The following is a 20,527-nucleotide window of genomic DNA, read 5'->3' as shown; positions in this document are numbered from 1 at the left end:
ACAAAAGAGATGCCGGAGACGCTCCCTGAAAGCTCCAGCATAAAAGTAAACACCTGCTACCTTTATCTTGATAAAAACCATCGAATTTTAATGCAAAAAGGTGCCAATTTCACCAACAAAAAATCAAACAATGCTAAAAATATGAAAATAACAAAAACTTTTTAAATGCTTGTAAAAGTTTAAATGCCAATGAAGTAAAAAACATTTTGCGGAACTTCGAGAAACTTCTGGATAAATCTTGTGAGTGAATTGAGCATTCAACCTTTAAAAAATATTTGAATTACAAAATAAAAATGTAAAAAATCGTGCTTCGTGCAATGAAAAGAAAAATGATTTTTGTAGAAACATTTTGTCAAATTTTCCACACAATCTTTCAACATTTACAAATCGCCAAATGCTCATCTTTCGAGACACAATCGCATGTCAAAGCAACACCAAAATATTGTTTATACGCCATGATTGCAATCAGTTAATTTTCGTGACAATCGATGGGGTTATTTGATTGGAAATCATACGGAATGATAAACAACTTATACACAAAACACGAATGAGAGTTTTTTTTTTTACTTCTTCTACAACAAAACAACACTCCTCTTATTTAACATACCTGGATATCACCTTTAGCCTGTATTTTAGTAGGTTTATCAGTATTGATTGGTTTTTTTTTTGTACATTTTAGGGAGAACAAGCAAAGAAAAAATTAGTAAGAAATATTTCTTAAAATAAATAAAATGAATGGATGCAAATAAAATTAGTTAAAAATAAAAATTAAAAGAATATAAATCTACAGGTCATGAGCCAAGTGCAAAAATATATCATTCAGTTATACCGAGATAGTGCTCAATGTGTGAAAAAATGTGCAAAAAATAAATGAGAAAAATTCTCAGGGTGCATCATAAAAAAAAACTTTGCAAACATACCTGTTGCAATTTGTAGTGATTAATAATGTCCTGGTCAGCGGGGCACGATTGCGTGAATGCGTCCAATTGGTACATGTGATACATGTAGCGCCAAAGAGCTGTCAGGTGTGTCTACAAAAAAACAGAGATAAAGAAATAGAGAACATTTTAGCATTTGTATTAATGTTATTTTAGGTAATAAAAATCTCCAACGTCTACTGTGTCCCATGATAAAGTGAACAGGGTGTCCAAAAAATTATGAATAAACATTTAAGCACTTCTGGGATTGAATTTTTCTCAAACAATTAATTTTAGGGTAGATTCAGTTAAAAATCTTTGCTTTTGTTACAATTTGAGTGTTGGAAGATTTTTGATATTTTGTGAAAAATATGAACTATCAAAATCAAAGAATTTTTTACAGAAGTGATCGAATTGACAGAAAATTTTGACAGGTTGTTTTTGGTGTTTAAGGCTCTGATTTTAATTTAAATATTCAAAAATATATTTCTAAATTGAAAATTAGAAAAAAAAATGAAAAAATTTTCTTCTGTCTTTGACGATATCATTTTTTTTACTATTTCCTGTCTTCCGGTGTTTGTCAGTATAAATCAAATAGAAAAATAGAAAATCTTGTTATGTTAGAATAGTAACGTCAAACGTTGAAAAAGAAACGTCAAGTGATAGAAAAAAAAACACTTAAATCCAAAAAGAAACGTCAAAGTATAAAAATGAAATGTCAAAAAATATAAGCTAATTGTCAGACTTTGAAAAGGAAACGTCAAATTTTAGAAAATAAACGCCTAAAAACCGAACAGAAACGTCAAATAATTGAAAAGTAATGTCAAACGATAGAGAATAAACGTTAAACTAATGAAATGTCGAAAGATAAAAAAGAAACATCAAACTAAAGAAATGTCGAAAGATATAAAAGAAACGTCAAACGTAAGAATTTCATTCAATTCCAAAATAGGCATAAATAATTCAATTTTAAAAATTTTGCCATTTTTTCTCCAGAACAATCTGAAACACCCTATAAAACACCTTTAATAAAGCTTCCACAGAATAGCCTCCGCAAATACCTCTGGCAAAAATTTTTCAATTAATAAAATCTGCATTGTTGTCAAGATTGGGTATGCATATTTTTTTTAATTTAATTTTTAATGCCTAATCCAACCGCGTCTTTCACAATTTTCTTTCAAAATTTGCATTAAACGGCATGTGTTTTGATATTTTATGCAACGCGAGAAAAATCAATATAATCTTTCTATTCTCTTGCATAAACAAACACGCTAAAATTTACAACAAAATTTAATTATCCACACCACACACACAATATTTATAAAAATATACTGATGAGATAATTAACGACAACAATTTTGAATACAAAACGAAAAGAGTCGAGAAATATTTTTGCTTTACAAAAATATGTTTTATTTTTTTGTAAAAATTTCTCTCCCCTCCGAAAGGAAAAAGAAATTTAGAAAATGCGATTAATTTGATAGTAAAATTTCGTCACTAAAAAAAACTATACCTACAAACTATTTCACTTTCATTGAGTTTACCAGAGAGTGTGTGCACAAAAAAAAGATTACGTGCACTTCTTTCTTTTTTCTTCATCTCCTTCTCACTCATTTTGCTCTTTCTTTTCTCTTACGCGAGCTTTTTGGGTGCAATTTTTTTTGTAGATAAGAAAGAAAAATTTCAAATATCTCCGAGATGTGCGCTTCGAAAAAATCTCTCACGTGTAATTTATATTGGAAAAGATAAAAGAAAGTGTTATCATTCGAGCGAAGCAGGTGGAATTATTTTGCATCCCACTGAAATATTTATATTATATATTATTTAAAAAAAAAATCATCGTGACTTTAGACCAAACGCTGTGAATATTTGTTTTTCGACACACCATAAAATTGTGTGCGAATGTTTTTTTTTTTTGGAAAATGAATGAACACCATTTAATTATTTATAGAGTCAATTTCGATGCATTGAAATTTTAATTTATATTTGATGAAGACAAAATGAAATAAATAAGTTGAGCTACCAAAAAAATTTACATTAAAAAACAAATGTTTCTTTTTTCTTTAAAAAGTAAAACTGAATCTATTTTTGGGAGCATTGAAATGAAAAGTGCGCAGAAGAAAACAAACGTGGGTGGAATTGTTTAGGTTTTGTGAATTTTCTCTTAATTTTTGACTAGTATTGTGTAAGGCTTGAGGAAATTCAGTATGAAATCATCCAATATTCTTTGTTTTTCTTTGAGAAGTAATTCGAAAAAAAAGATTTAAGATAAAATTTGAATATTTTTTCCAGTATTTTATAGTTTGTCATAAAATTCAAATGCATTTTTTAAAACGTTTAAAAGGATCAGTGAAAATTGAAAAACAAAATTTCTTAAAAAAAAATACTATAATTTTTTTAGCGGAGTATATGTACTTCGGCTTTTTATAGTAAATTAAAATAAATTAAAAATATTATGATGTAAATACAAATTATTGCTTAAAATTTTAGCAAAATTTGATCATTTTTGACTATTTTTTTCTTAAATATTTCTTCTTGCATAAATTCAAATATTATATTTTTTTTATAGCAAAGGGTATAAATGCCACCGCTAATCCATTAAATTTTTAGAACAAATTAAAATTATTGACTTTTTATAGAAAAGTCAATAATTTGAGTCTTAACTTTTCGATCTATTATATTTTCTTTAAAAAAAATCACAAAAATTATAACACAAAAATATTATAACGCAGCTTAACCGCCGTAGAACATTAAGGGTTTTAGCCACTCTTGGAATGATTATAAAGCTTAATTTTTTTATAGCAAAGAAAATGTGTCTCAGTTATGGCATCTGCTACATTTTTGTAATAAATTAAAATCTTCGCTTTTTCACTACAATACGTGTATGTTCACCTGCTATATTTTTATATTAAATTCAACTTACTACCTTTTTATAGCAAACTTGGACATTCAACCTGTTATATTTTTATAGCAAGTGTATTTGATTGCTTTAATTGTATAACAAATGGTGTATGTTTTAGCTATTACACCTGCCATTTTTTTTTATAGTAAAACTAAATTTGTTTATTTTTGCGTAAGAGCTAAAAAATCATTCTGAAAGTCGCTTAAAATTACTAAAACAATAAATAATGTCTAAGGTAGGTAGTATCCAGTCAAAGAAAAATTCCTCAACACTGAATTGAAAATATTTCAAGTGATTTTTTTTTAAATTCCTCTGCAGCACTTGTGTTAAAGTACCTGCAGGCCGGTATGCGCCTACGATATAATTTATTTGACATGTCAAAAAGCACACCGAATAACAAATGTTTGATCTCTCACCAAAAGGAAATTTCACAAAATAAAATGTTTGAAATAAAAAGAAAATTCAACTTACGGGAATTTCAAAATCCACAAAATACTTCCCAGCAACTCGGATATGCTGCAGACGAGGCATGAGTTCACAATCAAAACAGCACATTGTGTCACCCGTGAGGAATCGCGTATCACGACTCGCCAGGTGATCATTGATCTTCTTGAGATGCGCCAGGAGTGAATTATTTTTTGTCTCATCCTTTTTCACTAGCATTAGTTTTAATTTGGAATACAAATTCTCAATGAGTGTTGCCACTTCTTTATCCTGCACAAACAAATTGTATCCACCTGGGATATTTTTCATTATGTGCCGCTCAATTTTGTCATTCTCCAATATGGCTAAACCATTATCAATGAGAATTGGTGGATGTGTTGCCTCGAAGTTGGTACGAAAATCTGGAGGTGGTTTTTGCATATCCACTGTTGTGACCTTGTTGTAACAACATAAAAAAATTAAAAGAAAAGTTCCACAATTGTCATTTGCGCAGTAAACTTACATGCAATTTACTTTCATTTACACAAATGGAGAGAAAAAAGAATAAAAATAAAACATAAAAAGACCAAAATGCAAGGGAAATGAGCTTTTGGAGTAAGAGATTTTAGCATATGTATGTAGTCAGCACTTTCCGCAAGGTTTATCTCACTTTCCAGTGAAATTTTTGTGGGTTTATTTCTCTTTAAACTGTGAAAAGATAATGTTTTAATGCAACCACTACAAAAATTACCTCTTAACATGCCTAAATAACTAACGTTGATTGCCAAGATGAATTATTGCGGATTCAATTGGAATTTATTTGAATTATCTTTAAAAGGCAAAATTTCGGTTTATTTTTGCATAAAATCAAATGAGACTGTGCATAAAATTTAACAGCTCATTTATAGAACAAACGATGAAGACACGCTACGTGTTTAAACAATTATATCATCATTAATTAAGGAATTAGCTTCAAAAGAAAAAAAAAACAGCGCGATAGGAAGTGATTATGAATCAGAAGTTTTCTAGTCTCTTCGTAATATTCTTTGATTCCCCCTTTCGGCGTATTAGACCGCATGTTGTTGAATTTACAATATTTCTTCGTTTTCTTTTCTCATATTCTTCTTCATCTCAAACTATTATAAGCATCTTGTTCTCACTCATGAATACCACACATTCAGTTAAGACGTCATCCCAAAGTGAACTCTCCTCGCGTAAAATAACCATCTGGTGAATTAATTATTCTCAAATAGAACCACCGGAATGAGTGAGATAGAGCACAGCAAGAAAATTGAGTTAAAAATTTTATAAATAAAATGAATTTAGATGCGAAGAACACACAAAAAAAATAGTTTCTGACACAATTTTCCCATCGAAAACAGAACATTATCATTTAAAACTGGATTTCGCATCAAAAAATTTCACTTTGTTTTCTCTTTCATCAATAGTAAGTTGCCGGGATGAATGAAATCTCTCTGGTGTGACTCACTTCCCTTGGCCTTTTTTTTTGTAACACACAAAAGATCATGGATGCAGATGGCAAACAATGTTGAACTTTTATTGCAATGTGCGTATTTGTCCTACCTTTAGACTGATTGTTTTCAACTCTGCCAGAAGATAGAGGTCCATAAAGTACTCCTGACAAAACAAGCAAGCCCCCTTTCTTCGTCCATCAATTGTGGATGCCTACAGAGACAACAAAAGAGACAAATTAATTTCTTCTTCACAGCAAAACTCTGAAGGAAAGAAAAAATGTTACTCCTTCTACCCACACCTCTCGCCAAACCACAAACATGAGAGAAGTTTATGTTAATTTAATCATTTGATGCATTTCCCTCGTACACACGGTGACAATTGGTCTTTGGGAATCATATGCAAAGTAGGTATGTTTGTACTTCGTTCTTTTTCTTTGTACACATAACTCCACCTCGCGCGCCTCTTTTTTTTCAACCTCCTTCAAACATTGTGATTCATCAAATGATTCCATTTGTGCCATTTGCTATATGGTGGATACATATAATAAAACTCTTTTGCAAGTCAAACTCTCCCTCAGAAAGTCTGGTATGAATGGCAAAAAGACAGTATATGTTCGTCTTAAAAGTCACACTCACTCGCGGCATGTTAATGCTAATGTCAGATTAACATGATGCGAAAAATGTTTGGGCGACAACCCTGACACGAAAGGTGCTTTACATGTTCTACAGATATTTTAAAATAAATTTAAAAGTCTCCTAAGAATACAATTAACAAGTAAAAAAAAAAGAAAATTTTAATAATAATTTAAAAAAAAATTCAATAAAAAACCTTTTTCAGTCTAAATTGATTTAAATAATGATCCGGATTGATCTCATACTTTTTTTTTTGGTTTTAAAGCTTTCAATCCTAAATAATATTGGACAATCCATTACAAAAAACCTAAAGCATAGTTTTTTCAGGTACTGTGAACATTTTAAAATACTTTCAGAAGAACGCTTATGCTTTTAAAATTAGGCGTTTTTCGTGAATTTTAACAATGATAAGTTTATGAGAATAGTAGATGATAGGTATAGAATCGAAGATAAAGGATCTAGATCTTGTTTCACGCTCAACAATTTTTTTTCTAAAGTCTCTTTTTCCATCAGATATTTGTCTGGACCTGAAGAGTTTTAACGACTGAAGAAGATGATGCAGTGATTGATGTTCGGAACAGCAGTTGAATAACAAAAAAAATCAGCGATGTCTTGTCGCTGATCAACGTTTCGGCAATTTTATTGCCATCATCAGGCTTTTAGCCATTAATTGGTGATAAGAAATAGTGAGAGACTATGTTTTTGCTATTTATGTTTTAATTGTTGTGGAATGTTGTTTAGGAGCTTTCCCAAAACTTTCGGCGTTTTTCAGAGATTTTCTATTTTATTTGAACCCTTGTCAATAATCTCCTTTGCTGACGATGACTATAAAATTGCCGAAATGTTGCAACTAGCGACAAGACATCGCTGATTTTCTAATTCGACTACTGTTCCGAACATCAATCACTGCATTTGTCTGGACTTATAAGATTTTTTTTTAAGACGATATAAGTTATATTAAGAAAAGTTAAAGAATTAATGGTCAGTTTATCTGAATTTTTAAAATCTTTGACAAAATAATTTTTGTGTGTCCAGCACACTTCCCGAACAAAAATGAAACTCACAAAAATTATTTTGTCAAAGATTTTAAAAGAAAATAAGCAGAGAGTGTGGAGTTGATATGCGATATCTGTTAGCTCAAGAGTTTGATGGTGCACCGTCCATGTCTGGGAAAAACAAAGGATGCGCTGCCGTCGTTAGAGAAAAGAACCCAGAAGCAATTTACGTTCGTTGTAGTAATAACGCGTTAAATCTAGCTATACGGCACTCCTAGAATATTTTTAAATTATTCGGAATTGCTTGGCTGTTGTTAAGAAAGTAGTTAGCTTGTTTCGCAACTCTAACAAAGCTGGAAGTATGAAAAAAAAAAACACATCCAGGCTTCTCAATCAGGAAAAAAACGAACAAGGTATTACCTGTACTGTACAAAGACAATTGACCTCCTTTGTCGTATAAGATTTTAATACAAAATAACTAGACCAAAAAGAAGACAAAAAGATAAAATAGCCCCAATTCGCGAAATATTTGATGATTTTGTCTCTAAGTTTGAGGTAAGTTTAGAGGTAGTTTGAATTACTTTTTGCTTATTCTTATGAGTTTTTTCTTTTGGGTTTTAGAAAGCCATGACTAACAGCTTTGTTTGTGTTTGTACTAACCAAATTTAAATTAAAGCATTTCGAGGACTAAATTGTAAACGGTAAGTAAAACTAACGGACTGTGATTCTTTCTTTGTCAGGGTAATGTGAAGATGGCTGAAAATTGAGGTTGGAAAATTTTGAGGAGAGATTTACCCGTGAGCCGAATCACAGCCAACGCCCGCCACGATTAAGGCTTTCTTCAAAATTTCTGCGCGTTGGCTGTGATTTGGCTCGCGAGTAAGTCTCTCCTCAAAATTTGCCCATCCTCAATTTTCAGCCATCTTCACATTACACTGACAAAAAGAATCACAGCCCGTAAGTTTTACTTACCATTCTTTCGCTTTATACTGTTCCATCCATGCTATTTTTTCTGAATTTTGTCATGCGTTCAGTGTTGAGTTAAATTTTCTGAGTTTTCTTTAAAAAAAAAATCGGTGAAAAAATGTCAGAGTGCAGTGATAATGACAAGGAATGGTTGGAAGTGGCAAGAAAAAATGAGATAAAGAATAAATTAAAGTGTTACATGGACGAGGAGAGTAGCGAGGAAGAAATAATAAAAGGCAAATCAATGGGTTCTCCACCAAGTAAGAAAAAAAGTTTCTTTTCTGCAAAAAAAAAAAATAGTTATGGAAATATATTTTTTAAATATAAATTTAATAGGTGAGAAACCTCAATTAGAGAAGGGAGCTCTCCGGTATTGTGTAACATTGTCGTCAGACACCGACACGGATGAGGAAAGTTATAAGTTTAATTTTGTAATTTTTTTTCAATAAATCTTCTGCCAGAAATAAATTAAAATTCCTTCCAGGACATCATAAAGAAGGAATAAAAATTGCAATTATTACTTTTTTAAATTAATTTTAATATATAAGAGAATTCCCAAGAGGCGCAAGGGAAAATACTGGTAAGTTTCACTTACGGGCTGTGATACTTTCTTCAGAGGCGGTCCAAGTGTGGCAAAATTTGATGAAGATTGAGTTAAAATCTGGCAGAAAATTCAAGTGTGTCAAAGATTGGGGCTGGCAAACTCTGGGGAAGGCTAACTCGCGCATTGGCTGTGATTCCTGGCGCGAGTCATCCTTCCCCAGAGTTTGCACCCCCAATTTATGACACACTTGAATTTTCTGCCAGATTTCACCTCAATCTTCATCAAATTTTGCCACACTTGGACCGCCTCTGAAGAAAGAATCACAGCCCGTAAGTGAAACTTACCAGTACATTCCCTTTTCACCTTAATCTGTACCATGCAGCTATATATATTTTACCGTTATACTTTACTTTACATTTACATTTATATTTATATTTTTAAAAACGATATACATCGATCAAGGAAGTTTATGGAAAAAAAAGACTTCAAAATACTGCCTAGCATCGCACTGGTATCTGTTAGATTGTGCGAGGAGACATATAGCGAAGGCGCTAACAAGTAGAGTGTACAAAAACTCCTGCACTGTTCGTCCTACATAAACATATTCGCACACAGGTAAAGGTGAAAATCTCCATTATCCCTTTCCATCAATACTTTTTCTTTACACGAAATCTAAATTAGCCACACCACAATCTCTTCAATCTTGCAATTATTCTGCTTCTCTTGCTATATCCTCTAACGATTTCTGACTCAAAATTAACTCCATGATCGTCACATGGTTTTCAATTTAGACATTTTTTTGTAGTTCAAAGACGAAGAAAAAGATCTTTGACTATATAAAATTACAATATAAATGAACCAACACAATACATGCTAATTTTGGGCACCGTCAAGCGTGAAATGCATGCATATAAGACCGAAAGACATATTGGACAAAATTGACAAATACCAACATTCATAAAAAGGGCAAATTAATGATGTGGTGATGAATTAGAGGAATCTCTCTCTTAATGGCACGCAGACGCAATGGAAGATGAAATGCAGCGAATAAATTACGTAAAAGCACAAAAGTTCACTGAATTAATTGGTTCCTCGGAAAGTTTAATTACGTGATTGTGTGTGCTTGAACATTTTATGTATAGATATTGAAATAAAAGACTTTTTTGTGACTCATAATTTGACACACTACTTTAAAGTGTTAACAATCTTCATTTATACCACATAGCACAGAGACCCACCACGCAGACCTCAAAGTTTGGTAGAGGAATTGAAAAGAGAAGAAAGGCTAATTGAGTTGCATGAATTATTGCTATATATACGATATTATATAGGCGCTAGATTTTATATAAAATATAATACTAAAATACTAAAAAAAAAAGTATTAAAAAATCTCTTTATTTTGAAATAAACATTCAAAAGTGAAGACGAAACGTAAAAATTGTAACCCATAAGACTTTTTCTTTCCCCTTAAAAATCGTGTGTTCACGATGGCTCTCATTCTTAAGTACGTTTTGTAATTTCAATGTGTGTTATGTGACGATGATGTCATGTTCTGCGATATTTGTCGTGTGACTTTTTTTTCGCTCTTCTCCTCACATTCACATGCTTTTTTCACTTTAATTTAATATTTCAGAGAGACTTTTTTTTATTTACTTTCAGGCGTGTTTAAGATTTTTCTATGTACACAGTGTTGTGTTATTATGGAAAATTTGTATATAAAATGAATAAATTTTTATCTCAACAAATAGATTTTTCTTCATATTAAAATGTAAACGTTTTTTAAGGAGGGAGTGTTTGTCACAGTACGTCGTCATCGAGCTTCAATGAATTTTTAGATCAACGCAAATTTATGGAGGTTTTTCTTTGTACATAACTATCCAGAGATGGTGAAAATTGATGTATTTTTTTACCTTGAGACCGGTGGAGTTTTTACTCTCTAAAATGGAATTTATATCGTCTGGGTTAATTTATCTTTAAGTTTCATCTCTATTTTTTAAGCAACTATGATGATATTCTTGAGCCCTTGTGTGTGCACTTAATCACGCTCCTGTGTGTGTGTTGGTGCAATGTAAAGAGGCGTTTTAATTTATGTAAATATGTTGAATGAAATTTAAAGAAAATAACGAGGAGTGAGCAAAGTAAACGAAATATTGCATATAAAGTCCATAAAGTCATTTAATGTGAAAAGTCTCCTTTTCAGAAAAAAAAATTTATTTATTAAGTTACTGGATGCAAGCATATCATGTACGAACTTTCTATAGGAATAGTAAGGAAGTTTTTTAGATCAGTAAGTAGCGAGCTTGCTTACCAACCTGGAGTTCTCCGGTTCAAATTCTGAATTTTTTGACCGGGTAATTTTTTTTTCTATGTTATAACTGTATTCATTAGCTATTCAAAAAGGTCTTAAAGCAGAAAATCTATCTAAACTATGTCCTCTAAGCTTCTACGCTTTGTTCTACAAATGTTCTTCCTTCAACACCTTTATAAAAAAATTTTAATCTATTTAATTTACAAACCTTTTTTTTATTTCTTTTTAGATAATTTAGACTTCATAACAGAGCCAATATCTTTGAAATTGTTCAATTTGCCGCCAAATCTTTCATTTTCCCCACATTTCCTTTTTTCACCATCCAAATTCACCACTTTGCTATCCCATTTCAAATGCGCACCAAATTCAAACTGATATTTTTTATTAGTTTCCTTAATACCTAAATTCTTATCATTATTTTGACCCACATAGAAAACTTTCAGCATAAAAAAACGACACATTTCACATTAACAAACCCTTTATATAAATAAAATATTAAAATATACTATAACGAAAGGGAAGCAGATGCTAAATCATCATTGACTGTGCCGACAGGGTGTCGAAATAATTTCCAGAAACATTTAAAAAGTAATTCAATTGTTTTCGGTGCACTTGATGCATACAAAAAAAAAACAAAATGAAAGGAGAAGAAGCACACAAAAAAGAGACTCTACAAAATTGAAGTGCATCAGACACGAAAGGAAAAGGGCATTTAAGTCTATCTTGATGTATCATTCGGTTTTTTCTCTTTACCTTTAAATATTACTATCTTCACATTGAATTTCTTTTTGTTGGTTCTCAATAGAAGTTGTGTGAATGTAATGATTACAAAAATTCATGGAAGAGAGAAATTATTGGCCTTTCCTTCCATCAACGATGATGGTGAAAATATTGTAAGTTTTTTTTTCTTGATATCAATAAGTCAACATCTGCACACTTCGTGACTTACTTGAGAGCGACACAGGAAGGGAATATGTTGTGGAGGGAAATTGCTGTAAAAGTGCAAAATGGGTACCTTTTGTAAGAACGTCAATATGTGTCAGAAATTATTGGGTGTTGTTTGTTGCTCTCGGTTAAATTAATGATTAACAATCCAATAATGTATAGTTTATAATTTCCTCCTGGCATTTCTCTTTTGAGACGCACACACATGAAACCCTAAACGGGAGAATTCAATGGACGCAATGTTATAGCATAGAAGAATGGTTTGAATTTGAAAACTCTTTGTACATAGAACGACAATAAAAAGCATTGAGAGACGCACCTCTATGAAATTCACTTTACCACAAGAACTATTCTCAACTTTTCTATATACTGTGGCATCATTTGTGTTTTGTATGCTGATTTTTTTTTCAGTGTAAAACGTAACGTATTAAAATTTTTCTTTATTTCTTTGTAGGTTGCGTAAATTGAGTATTTCTTTGTAATGCTAGAGGAGTTAGCTTTGAAATTTCTGATGAATTTTCACCATAAAATGAACAAAAACTTAAAAACAAAACATTTATTATTTAAAAAAAATTTTTTTTTGATCTTCTATGTTTCGAGGGTATTTTAGACCCTTCATCAGGCATTGAAATATTCGGGCAATGTTATTTTTTAAGAAATTAGTAAATATATTCATTTTGAAATTATTTTAATTTAATAATTTATAGCCTGCTCCTGAAACAAATCTCCAATTTAAAAGTATAAAAAAGAAAAGTAAGCAAGTTCTGTTAAATTGCGAAGACAATAATCACAAATTCCTTCGGAAAATAATTAATTTTTATGCAAGTTTCTTTCCTAAACTTCTGGTAATCATTAAATGTACAACGAGTCATTCGGCAATAAAAATTCTCTATAGAGAAAATAACTCAAAATAGTGATAATTCTTTGCAATTAAAATATTTTTCACATCACTTACCCCCATTGACCTTCACATTTTCTTATTATAAGAAATAATCACAATTCTACAATTTTCTTGAATCTCCGACAATTTATTCTCAATATCATTTAGCATTACATATTTTTCCCCTCCACGACGAAGGATATATTTACATCAGATCACATGAACTTTAAAAAAAAAACAAACCTATGAGTCACAGAGAGACTATAAGTTTGCAAAGTTCCCTCCAATGCCACGGCAAAGCGTCTTTCTCTCATTGAAAATCAATCATAATTTGATTAGAAACATCCAATTGGTATTTCAAAGAGTTTTATGTGAAAAATATTGTGTGTGGTGTGAAAAAAACGAGCCTCTCCGAAAGAGAAAATCAAATTGGGTGGAGAAAAATTTGTATCTAAATACTTTTCATTCATTTTTTTTTCTTCAATTTTCCCCCGCGTACACCCCCTTCAAACTCTCCTCACAATTCCCCTCTTTGTTTTGCATTTTACACAAATACTACACACATTTTTTTTCTTGCACCACCTCAGAAAATAAAAGAAGATACAAAGAAAACAAAAAAATTAAAGTCCAGAGAGTGAGTGAGATAAAAATAGCAAAGCTGGCGCATCTAAATTTAGCTGATGATCATTGATTTGCAGCAAAAAAACGAAATCAATAAACAACAAATCATCATCGCATCATTTTCATGATCAGTAGCCGAGAGGTAAATTATGGACTAAATGATATGAAAAAAAAGAGCGAAATCCAAAAGCGGGGGAGCTTTTACTCGTAGATGTTGGCGATTAGCTCATAGAGTTGATTTAATTTGTAATTGAAATTGTAGTTGGTGGAATTTTTTATCAAGATCAGCTTAAAAGTATTTTTAAGGCTTTATTAAATTTAATGAAATGTCTAAAAGGACCTAAAAAAATCTAGATGATAGGTATAGATTTTAAACAATATGAAACAGTTCTATTATTTCAAAGATCGTAAGAATTGGGATTCTTAGACTTATTAGCCAGGAAAAGTTTCTTTAAGTTTAAAAATGCATTAATTCATCGATAAAATGAATACAGTTGAACGTCTAAACTCATTAAAAAAAACATTTTTTATTTATCTAAATCGGATTGTGACTGTAAAAATCTCAAGAATCGATTTTGATCAAAAACGATTTTGGATAAGAATTTAGTTAATTCAAATTAAAACGAGTTATAAAGAAAACTTAAAATAAATGGAAAACAATGTTATAGAAAAAACAACCTAGAATACATAGATTTGGTTTTTTAATTGTTTTTTTGGATAAGAAATTTTATTTTATTTTTAAAAATTAAAATTCTTCTTAAACAACAAATCATTTTTTTTTAATTATCTATCTCGTAGGCTGAATTATCTATCTCATGTCTATGATTATAAAAGGAAAAAAATGTGAAACAGGATATTATAATTTTTTTTTATAAAAACCTTCATAAATAAAAGGAAATAGTAAAATATCTAATTTGGGATTCTCTTTCGTATGCGAATTTCTGAAGCTTTATTACAAAATCAATGGATTATAAAATTACTCCACACGTATTTCTTCGAATGAGAGCTATAAAAATACTTAATGTTATAATTATCTCACCATCTGTGAGTGAATGAGATGATGATGGAAAATCGCAAGACTAAAATGAAAAATGTAGTTTAGAGAAAACTCTCTTCTAGCGCAACTACTTCTTACAAATTTTCGCCTTCTGTGCACCTCATTTGGTAGTCAAGAAATCGTGACTACCTCCAAAAAATAATTTATGTGACGGTATTCACCTAATTTTTAATTTTTTAAAATTACATTTTATAAAAAAAAATTACTTCTGTGTGGCATTTCAGCTGATTTAATCTGCTAATTTGAAACTCTCGCACAAAATTCGTAATACAAGCAGAAAATGTTCATAAATCACATTGTAGTATGACAACATATACGAAGCAATAACTCTTGATTAAGAGAAGCTATGTATCAATGTGAAAGGGCTTGGAAAATTGTCTGATTAAGAGATGAGTTTAAGGAATTATTTGCAGAGAAAATTGTTATCAAATAGCTGTTCTTCCATGTGAGTAGATTAATTGAAGAAAAACATCCACAGAGAAATCAACAAAATAAAAACAATTAAAGTCATAATTTTCTGAAGGGCAGAGCAAAAATAAAAGTTAATTATAAATTTCCCAATCCATTTTGCGGAAAATTGTAAATTCGTGTAATACCTAATGCAGCAATATTTTATCTCATCCACACCATAATATTGCTCTAAAGAGGGGGCATTTACTTTCAAGTTGTTTTTCTTTTAATTTACCTCCTAATTGGAACATATTTATTTTATTTCTCCTTCATTCACATTTTATCTCTAAAACACCCAAAATAATATTTCTTTATCGATTAAATAATTTACGAGAGATGTTCCTTTTATATGCTCCAGCAAGAATGACATCACTTTGATTATATGGTGGTGACATAAAAATAAATCGATGATTCCTCACACACTGCACAAAAGACGTAAGTTTATAGATTACACGGTACTTATGGCTTTCGAATTAATTACTCATGACATCAATCAAATAACCCGAATGTGTTTCATTTTATTATTCAATTTTTCAATTTATTCTCAACACAAAAAGGAGGTATATAGAAAATTATTATCACGAATTGGTCATGAATGGATTTTGAAGTGCAATTTTGTGCAAATAATGATTGCAGTGCATGTGAGAGGGTAATTTTGCAATTGTGAATGGTTCATATCAATCACATTTTAATATGGGAATAGAACTTATGAATAGATTACGTATAAAAAGCTTTTTAGATGAATGACGGATCAATTTTATATCCATAACGTTTTTTTGTGACATTATGTAGAGAGATTAGGTATTAAATACCTAAGGCAGTGGTGTACCCAGTGAAGGTGTTAATAAAACCAAAAAATTAAGGCTAATTTAGAGTTTTCTTTGGGAAAAATACGGTTCATATACAAAAATATTTGAAAAGAAACTTTACATCTATAAAAAAAAATTCTAAAATTAAATTAAGAAAATGTAAAATTAAATGTCAAACGTCAGGAAAACAACGTTAGAAAAAAATTTCCATAAGCAATCCTAATATTGGAATAGAAAAAAATGTAAAAACAAAAGTAAAACGTTAGGAAACACAACGTTAAAAATTTGAATAATTGTCAAACGTTTAAAAATGGACGGTAAATGTTTAAATAAATGTCAAATGTTAGAAAATAGGAACATTAAATACTCAAATATACGCCAAGTTGAAAAAGGATTTTTTTCAAATAAATGTCAAACGTTAAAAAGGAATTTAAAATATTCAAATAAATGTCAAAATAAAACGTTATGTATTTGAACAAATGTCAATGTTGAAAATGAATATTGAACGTTAGAAAATTCAATCGTTAGAATTGTACAAATTGGGATTTGTTGCACAACATGCTTTTTTTAGAGAAAAATAGTAGAAAAGACGCTTGAAGAAGGCCAAAAAGTACATCGAAACGTCACCATTCTGAAGTAAACGAATAACTAGAAACCCCAGCTAATTAACGACAAAACTCAACGAATATGTGGAAAAAAATACCGATTGCTAAGCAAAGTATCAACCATATCCCAAGACATTTCACCTCTTAGAAGAAATACAAAAAAACAGGGCTGGGCTTTGAAATCTTTAAAACATTTTTTTTTATATAATCATTAGGTATGTAAACATAACGAATTCCCCATTTGAGATAAAATAACTTGGTTTTCTTGAAATTTACATTCATTCACAAAATGTTTATTGAGTATTTTAATCACGAGAAATGGGTCATTATTTAAACGAGATGATGCAACAAAATTTACAAACTCCTTTATCGCTTTATTGGTTTGTATTATATTCGTAAAAAAAAGTTGTTAATGTTTGATCAAACAATATTATAATAAATGACTCAATGTTTTAAGAAGGTATCCCAACAATTCAATGTGAGCTATCCGGGTAATTTCAATAAAGTCTTTTTGAAGAAACATTCAAACAGAATAAATACAAGAGACAGATAGTGCGAGGTGAGGAGAAGGCGAAAGAATATCTCTCATTTTGCTTCCTTTTGGCGGTAAAATTCGAATGACTCACAACACCAAACATGGCATTAAAATCACTTTGGGAATTGCATTTTTTTTTCTCCTTCTTTCATGCAAAAATCATTTAATGTTTTGTATGTATAAAGTGTGCGCCTCTACGGGAGTGTAGTTGTAGTAGCTTTGAGAGATGTGTGAATTATGTTGAGATAAGAAAAAAGAATTTATTTCTAGATGGGAAGGTGATTTATGTGTTTTGGTACATGGTCACTTCATTCTTCTCCACCCGAAAGGAGGTGGAGTGAGAGCGAAGAAAAAGGTAAAAACATTGCAAAAGCGCGTGTCTATCTTATTAGTATGACGATTAGGGGGATTGCGGGGGCAGTTGGATGGGGCAGCAGCGAAATAATGTTAAAGAAGTGATGATGTTTTTTTTTCTCTCTCCTCTCAACTACTCATTCATTTGTTACCTTTATTGCTACACACAGATAATTCCAAAATGCTAAAGATGTGTGGAGAAAGATGTATGTACTTTTTTCTGCATTTATTTACCATTTTTTTCTACTCCATTTTAATAGAGAGATGGCATGCAATGCTGTGATTTACTTTCTCACACATATTTTTTTATTATTTGATTGCCATATGGAAAAAAAATAGAAAGATCTATCGATTTGTATTGTGTGTTGCTTCATAGCCGAGAGGTTCTAGTTGTTGTACCTATTTCTAGGTTTTAAGTATTCGAGTTACGTTGGTTCGAATCTCACGATTGCTGATTTGTTTTTTTTTAATTTTTTCACTTTTTTCCATATTTCTTTTTTTGTTTTCCTACATTTTTAAAAAATTATCTTCGTTGGTAAGAGGCCTTTGCTTGTCGACTGGCTCTAGTCGCAAACGTCGCAAACCTTAGGCTTGCACCATCAAGTCAATAGGTTTGTTTTCTACCGATATTAATTTTTATATTCCCTATAATAAGGGGATTAGTAGCCAGAAATGATTCTAAAGATTGTTTTCAATTAACTAAAAAAAATAGAACCTTACATTAGGTGCCTAGAGCCCTAATAATTAAAATTACGTAGACCGTATTAACAAAATGTATTAACGAATTATCAGCAACGATTGACATTCTGTTTGTAACGATTGTAGTTTCTTTTCTAACGTTTGACGTTATATTTTTGGCATTATTCAATCATTTGAAATACTCTTTTTGATTTTTAAACGTATTTTAGCTTGGAATTGATTTCATTTGATTTATAAAGAAAAAAACATTAAACAATTTAAACTTTAAGTGTCAACCCTAAACATGATGCAACATGAAGCTTTTGACGAAACATTTTATGTTCCTTATATCAAATTCCAAAGCCCTTATATCACTTAATCGTGACAATAGAGTTTCTCTTCCAGCAGCCAACCTCAAATGTCTTCTCATTGGAAAGTATAAGTATAAAATTCAGAGAATTCTGAGATGAGTAGAAAAAATCATTAAAGAAAAAAACAAATCCCAATGTGGTTGGGATTTTCAAGAGGGGAATATACAAGGTACGAGCAGAGAAAAAAACTCCCGGCATTTTCTCACTTTTATTCCATTTGAGATGGAATTTTGTCGTCCCATGGTGGAATTTTCACGCGAAAGTTGCTTCTTTTTTTTTCCACTGATCGTCATTTTGTGTATGCGGGGAGTCATTTGAGTGCACGTTACACGAGATGAAGAGAAGAGAATGATCTCGTATTTATTTCTTTCCGGGCTTTTGTTACTCTAACACAACCATCACTCTGGTGTTAAGATTGTGCGAGTCGCAATTTACCACGTATTTCTTACTCTTTTTTTATGCCTATGCTTCTTTTTTTTTCTTCTTTTGTAATACCAAACAAGCCTCCATTAGATGATTTTTCTCCTTACACATATTTCAACGGAAGAATTTTATTTCTTTTTGTGAATTTGAATTTTTCTTCAACAACTTTTAGTGTTGGAAAAATTGTAGTTCCTTTGAGGAATCTTCTTTATCACATTTTTACATCATAAATCTATAATAAAAGTCAACACTTGCCTTTAATACACCGCTCATAATCTCCCTATTTATTGATTGTGACCTTCTTGAATATTGATGATTGATATCGATACATAAATTTTTACATAACAACACATTCTTTAGATATTTTCCCCGGCAATGAAAAACTCTTTGGCGTATATAAAGCACACAATTTTGTCCCACCAATCATCTTCAGAGCTACATATCCATGTGTTGAAGTATGAAAAAAGTAAATCAATTCATGCACTTCTTCACTATGATTTGCGTGCTAATATATTAGAAAGTTATTAATACATAATTGATCATAAATATTCAAGCATTTTGCTATATATGCGCATAGTTTATCTATGTGAGATATTTTAGTGTAATTACCACGTATTTAAAGTAGCAAAGTGGGTGCAAAATTATATGTAGCTCTCTGATGTTCTCTCTCTCTCTCTCTCCTTTTGAGAGTAAGAGATGATCTTTTGTGCATTTTTTATGTATCTACCTACATATATACATATGTATACATTTGTGCTGTATCAACTGAAAATGGGGACTCTGCAGAGGGACTTGTAGGGCAGCAAAAAAAAAAGAAAAATAAAATGTAGAATGAGTCTTTAATATGGGAGCTAAAGCGTGTTTACACTTGGAAAACATTGAGAACAAACATAGCGTCTGTGTGTGGTTGGAGTTTTATTGAAACTTTAAATTACACCCCGCGCTATATTTTCCTGGGCGTACACTGCCTCTCTTTATTTCACATTTCTATATAGCTAGTATCTCCCATTTGGGATCATGTTCTCTTCTTATAGCTTCTCCCATTGAACACCATGTTATATACGCGAGAGATCGCTCTTCTATGTTCATTTTTTTTTCATAAAGTGTGTGCGTGTAAAGAATGGAGGTGAATGCGGTTGGAAAAAAAGCGAGAAAGGGAGAAAAAAAGAGATAAGATAAGAAAATATATAAGTACAGGGAGAACACAACTAATCATCAACACACAAAAGTGAGTAATAAAGCAATACTCAAGAGCAAGAGACCTTCAGAATTTTTGCTTCACAGTCGCAAAGAGGGAAAAAACAGCGCGAGCATAATTTCAGTATAACACGTATACCACGTCTTATAATGATGTTACAAGTTAATGTTAAGAAAGAGGGGACAATTTGTTTCACAGATAGCGACAAATGAGTTGAAAGGAGGTACAGAAATGTTCCGAGAAAGAAGTATAAAAATTTGACATTTAATTTTGTCAAATTGGTAAAGCCCATTCCATTTATTTGCCTCCAATAAATGGCACTTGATAGAGTATATTGACAATTTATTGAAAGACACTGAATTGTTCCTTGAAAATAGGTACATTACATAGTTGTGAAACTTCAATATACCTTTTGAAGCAATTCGATTTATCAATTGC

At 31.0% G+C, this 20,527-nt stretch overlaps 1 protein-coding gene across 2 annotated transcripts in view; it reads right to left on the bottom strand.

Moving 5' to 3' along the window:
• Positions 1-20,527, bottom strand: part of LOC129790363 (chloride intracellular channel exc-4) — a 31,467-nt gene that overhangs the window by 3,693 nt on the left and 7,247 nt on the right. Inside the window, exons 2-5 of one of the 2 annotated variants that reach the window (XM_055827843.1) lie at positions 5,827-5,928; positions 4,291-4,698; positions 921-1,031; positions 608-625 (exon numbers count right to left, since the gene is read on the bottom strand). In XM_055827843.1, coding sequence (XP_055683818.1) covers positions 608-625; positions 921-1,031; positions 4,291-4,698; positions 5,827-5,928 — 639 coding nt within the window. The remainder of the gene's footprint in view (positions 1-607; positions 626-920; positions 1,032-4,290; positions 4,699-5,826; positions 5,929-20,527) is intronic. The other variant, XM_055827844.1, reaches the window with a different exon arrangement.

Source organism: Lutzomyia longipalpis, chromosome 2 (genome assembly GCF_024334085.1).
Source record: "Lutzomyia longipalpis isolate SR_M1_2022 chromosome 2, ASM2433408v1".
Lineage (NCBI taxonomy): Eukaryota > Metazoa > Arthropoda > Insecta > Diptera > Psychodidae > Lutzomyia > Lutzomyia longipalpis.
The sequence above is the reverse complement of the archived record's forward strand: the minus strand, read 5'-3'. Positions and strand labels throughout refer to the sequence as shown.